Raw genomic sequence first — 4,274 nt, 5'->3', positions numbered from 1 at the left:
GAGAGAGAGAGAGAGAGAGAGAGAGAGCTTGTTCATTTGTCTTGCTGTTGGTGAAAAAAAAAATCTACCTTCAATAGGAGTCGAGATATTTGCTATGAAATGAGACGAGGGTCACCTAGTTTTAGAGGCAAAATTAACAAGAAAGTGGCCGTCAGAGTTTGGTGATTTCCCTAACCTTCCTTTAAAAACTGAAAATTTACTTTTTTTGTGTGCCTTTAATTAATGTTTTTTAGTAAAGGCCGTACGAAAATATGTTTTTAAATGGACGTAAAAGGTGTTGAGTTAAAAAAAACCTAAAAAACTTGATAAAAATCCTCCAAAACGGTGGAACAAATTCATTTCTTCAATTTCATTAATTTTGATGAGTGCCTGATTTCCCCGTGATGTCTGAAACATTGCCTGTTTGTGTTGCCCTCAAGGATCAAGGCCGGAGGCGTCAAGTCAGGATTCAACCACGTGGACAAGGGAGCCTTCCAGCCGCGTCTCATCCATGTCAAGGGCAAGAGGAACCCCCGGTTCTCTGAGGTCAGCTACAGTACGATGGGGAAAATGTCGTTTTAGTAGAGGTTTTACGGCGCTTGCAACTGCATAAGGTCATATGAGCGCCAAGGGGAGAATGTCAACAGAGAAGTCCTTACAGGGAATCAGACTTACTCTGCTCACCTCTCTAGCTTCAACAGCACAAAGTCTGCTTCGACTATCAAGGCACCCCAGAAATAGCGGGTCATAAGAGTGTGACAAACATACAAAAGAAGTAGAGGAAAAATGACGATAGTAAAGATTAGGAAAGAAAAAGCAGCAGTTCCCTGTTGCAGTTCAGGCACAGTTATGGGTATGACATTGATGAATCAGCCCATTTACAATTCTACTGTGCATAAGAACATGTTAAGTCTTTAACCATGCAATTTATAATCACGTTTCCGCAGAATTTTTCTCGTGTTTGTGGAAATGCGACCTGACATATTATGTTTTTAAAACCACTTGATTCGTGTTAAACTGATCAAAAGAGCTTTAACCAGATGTAGAATTCATTTATCTTTGACTTCCGGGTCAAACTAAAGGCTTGTTAGCTTGTACTTTTTTATATATTCGGTCCGTACCATAATACAATAATAACTTCTCTTCGGACGGTGGTACCGTCAAGCCATGGTTACGGACCTCAACTACCGGACGCTGCCACCGTCCACACATGGTTAAAGAGTTAATGTCCCCCCTTTGGGAATAGCCTCAAGACACTTCAGTCAGTAGCACTGCCCTGGGGGGGTAATGATGGGAACACTACTTGACTCTGGGAGACATATTTTGCGAATTTATAAAGTTTACAGAAAGCAAAATGGGCCAAACGTATTTTTTAAACGTGCCAAAAAGGAGCATGCAGCATTTCAATATTGAGCAAATAACTGATATTGGCTCCCAGTTTGTAATTTCTGTAGTACTTTCATAATTGTAAGGTGGGCTCATGAGAGGTTAGTGCAGGCAATGAATGTTTTGTGAGTGCAGGAGTTTTAGCTTTTGGTGTAGCAGTTACAGTGGTGATCTGGTTCTTCTAGACCAGTACGGGGATATGTTTGAAAGTGAATTTCTAAACTTTCACCTGTCAAAAGGTCATGCCTCGTACAACTTTATGTTTCAGCTTTTTCCGTGGGTGGTTTGGTTTACTGCTTGTTTCATATCAAAGTTCTAATGTCCTGATCTCTCCTTCTTTTTTTGTGTTTGTTACTCTCTTGTAACACTTCGAATCTTCCACACTTCTATGACCTAATTGTGTAGCAAATGTGCTGTGAACTCTTACTAAAACAGACAAAACAAAACAAATTTTTCTGTCTATGTGGGACTCATGATGCCTGCTCTGATTTTGAACTTGCTCTCTCAACCATGATTGAAGAGGCAGAGAAAAAGATTTTTTTCCAATCAATTGCTCATTTGTCGTGATGTGATTCCCCAGTGTTCAAACATCGACTGGGAGCAGATGAACAAAGGCGATTGCTTCATTCTCGACCTGGGACAAGTTATCTTCCCCTGGCTGGGCTCGGAGTGTAACCGAACAGAGAAGATGAAGGTTGGTTGTTGTTGGTTGTTGTTGTTTTTGTTGTTATCGATCCAGCAACAGCTGGGCTCTCGTCCTTCTGTCCAATGCCATGTAGTAATGAAGGTTGGTCGTCTCAGGTTCTCGCAACATTTCGATAATACAAACTGGACCAAAGCTAACGGCGCAAAAAAATATCAAATTTGAAAAGCACCGTTTGCGTAAAAATATAAACTACCACGGTACTGTTCTGTATATGCCGCGTGATTCGACCGCCTAAGTGCCAAGAGACAAATTTTTCAGGAGAAGCAAAAACTGTTTTATTTCTTCCTTCTCGTACCTAGGAATCTGAAATTCAGATATTATGATATGGTATGATGTAAGACGATGGTCTGTAACTAACTTTTATGAAAAAAGCTGTCTTACATAAGTTACTGGAAAGACATAGGCGGTTTAGACGTACCAAAATCTGCATGATTCAACCGCCTGAATGACAGTATGACGGCTTCTAGGCATTTGAATCACGTTAATCAACGCCTCTCGATGAGCGCCAGTGGTCACTTGGGCGTTTGAGTAATCGGCAAAAGCAAATCATAATAGTGATCTGAGTCGAAGTTACCAAAGGCAGCACTTTGTTTTGATGTTACCCTCCTGTCTGTTTGGATAAAGGCCACAGCCGTGTGGGTCGCGCCGCCTACGCGACACGTAAACTCCTCAACAAGCCGCTGAATCTGTAGGATTCAACCGCCCATTCGCCACCGGGCTGCAAAACTGGCACTTGGGCGGTTGAATCATGTGGAAATTAGGGACTGGTGTGATAAAGGCAATTGATTTACTGAAGGATTGAAACACTTTACAGTAATCTTTCAAACTCGGGATTTAAAAGTGAGGTGTATCAAAGGCTGTACTACAAAAAGAGACCAAAAAGCAATTTTCGAAAATTTTGTCACTTAGGCGGTTGAATCACGCGGCTAGTGATATGTGATTTATTCAATTTACTTTCAATTTTGAAAGCGTATGTCACTTTTCATTTTAGAAAAAAAATAATTGTTTGCATAGTTATACCATTTTTGTGTATTTATGAGAGTTTCAAAAATCGTTAACACACAGCCACAATCTGAACACATTGCTTTACTCATTGTAGCAATCAACGAACCGATTCATCAGACCCCTTTAAGAGAAAAACTGAACGTTTATTGTTTATAGAAGAATAATTGACTTTGAACATACTGAGTTGTTCTTGCTGATGATTTGTAGCTAATGTACTCATCGGCCTATGACTCTAGCCACTTTACAAAACAGGACCGGTATACGGGACTAGCCATTTAGCAAAACAGGACCGGTATACTGGACTAGCCACTTGGCAAAACAGGACCGGTATACTGGACTAGTCATTTAGCAAAACAGGACCTGTATACTGGACTAGCCATTTAGCAAAACAGGACCGGTATACTGGACTGGCAATTTAGCAAAACAGGACCGGTATACTGGACTAGCCATTTAGCAAAACAGGACCGGTATACTGGACTAGCCATTTAGCAGAACAGGACCGGTGCCATACTAGCCATTTAGCAAAACAGGACCGGTTTACTGGCTGGTGCCACTGACCACTCGGAGACAATAGATAAAATTTGTAACAGGTCATATATATTGTTTTAGGAGATTGTTTTTGTTTGCACACATTTTAGACTTTGTCACATTGTCATAAGCTGAGGGATGTTTTAGGATGTTGTTTTTGTTTCCACGTGTTTTAGACTCTGTCACATTGTCGTAAGCTGAGAGGTGGTTTTGTTTCCACGTGTTTTAGACTCTGTCACATTGTCGTAAGCTGAGAGGTGGTTTTGTTTCCACGTGTTTTAGACTCTGTCACATTGTCGTAAGCTGAGAGGTGGTTTTGTTTCCACGTGTTTTAGACTCTGTCACATTGTCGTAAGCTGAGAGATGAGAGAGGAGGCAAGTCCAACATCGTGTTTGTTGACGACGGGGAAGAGGATAAGCTGGACAATGAATCAAAACAGGTGAGTGGGTGAGTGAGTGAGTGAGTGAGTGAGTGAGTGAGTGAGTGAGTGAGTGAGTGAGTGAGTGAGTGAGTGAATGAGTGGTTGGAGAATGTCAGAACTGATCTTTGAGTTCTGTCCTGTGTGTCTTTGTATAAATACCCAGAGACACACTTTGGTTCATGAACACAGACACAGACACACACACACACACACACACACACACACAGACACACACACACACACACACG

General features: G+C 41.3%; 1 protein-coding gene across 1 annotated transcript in view; it reads left to right on the top strand.

Moving 5' to 3' along the window:
* Positions 1-420: 420 nt before the first annotated feature.
* Positions 421-4,274, top strand: part of LOC101851483 (advillin) — a gene marked incomplete at its 5' end in the record, with an annotated part of 42,257 nt that continues 38,403 nt past the window's right edge. The window contains 3 exon segments of the mRNA XM_013079973.2: positions 421-525; positions 1,946-2,059; positions 3,940-4,044. Coding sequence (XP_012935427.1) covers positions 421-525; positions 1,946-2,059; positions 3,940-4,044 — 324 coding nt within the window.

The sequence above is a fragment of the Aplysia californica genome, unplaced genomic scaffold (genome assembly GCF_000002075.1).
Source record: "Aplysia californica isolate F4 #8 unplaced genomic scaffold, AplCal3.0 scaffold00070, whole genome shotgun sequence".
Classification (NCBI taxonomy): Eukaryota; Metazoa; Mollusca; class Gastropoda; order Aplysiida; family Aplysiidae; genus Aplysia; species Aplysia californica.
This window is presented reverse-complemented; position numbering and strand designations above follow the sequence as displayed.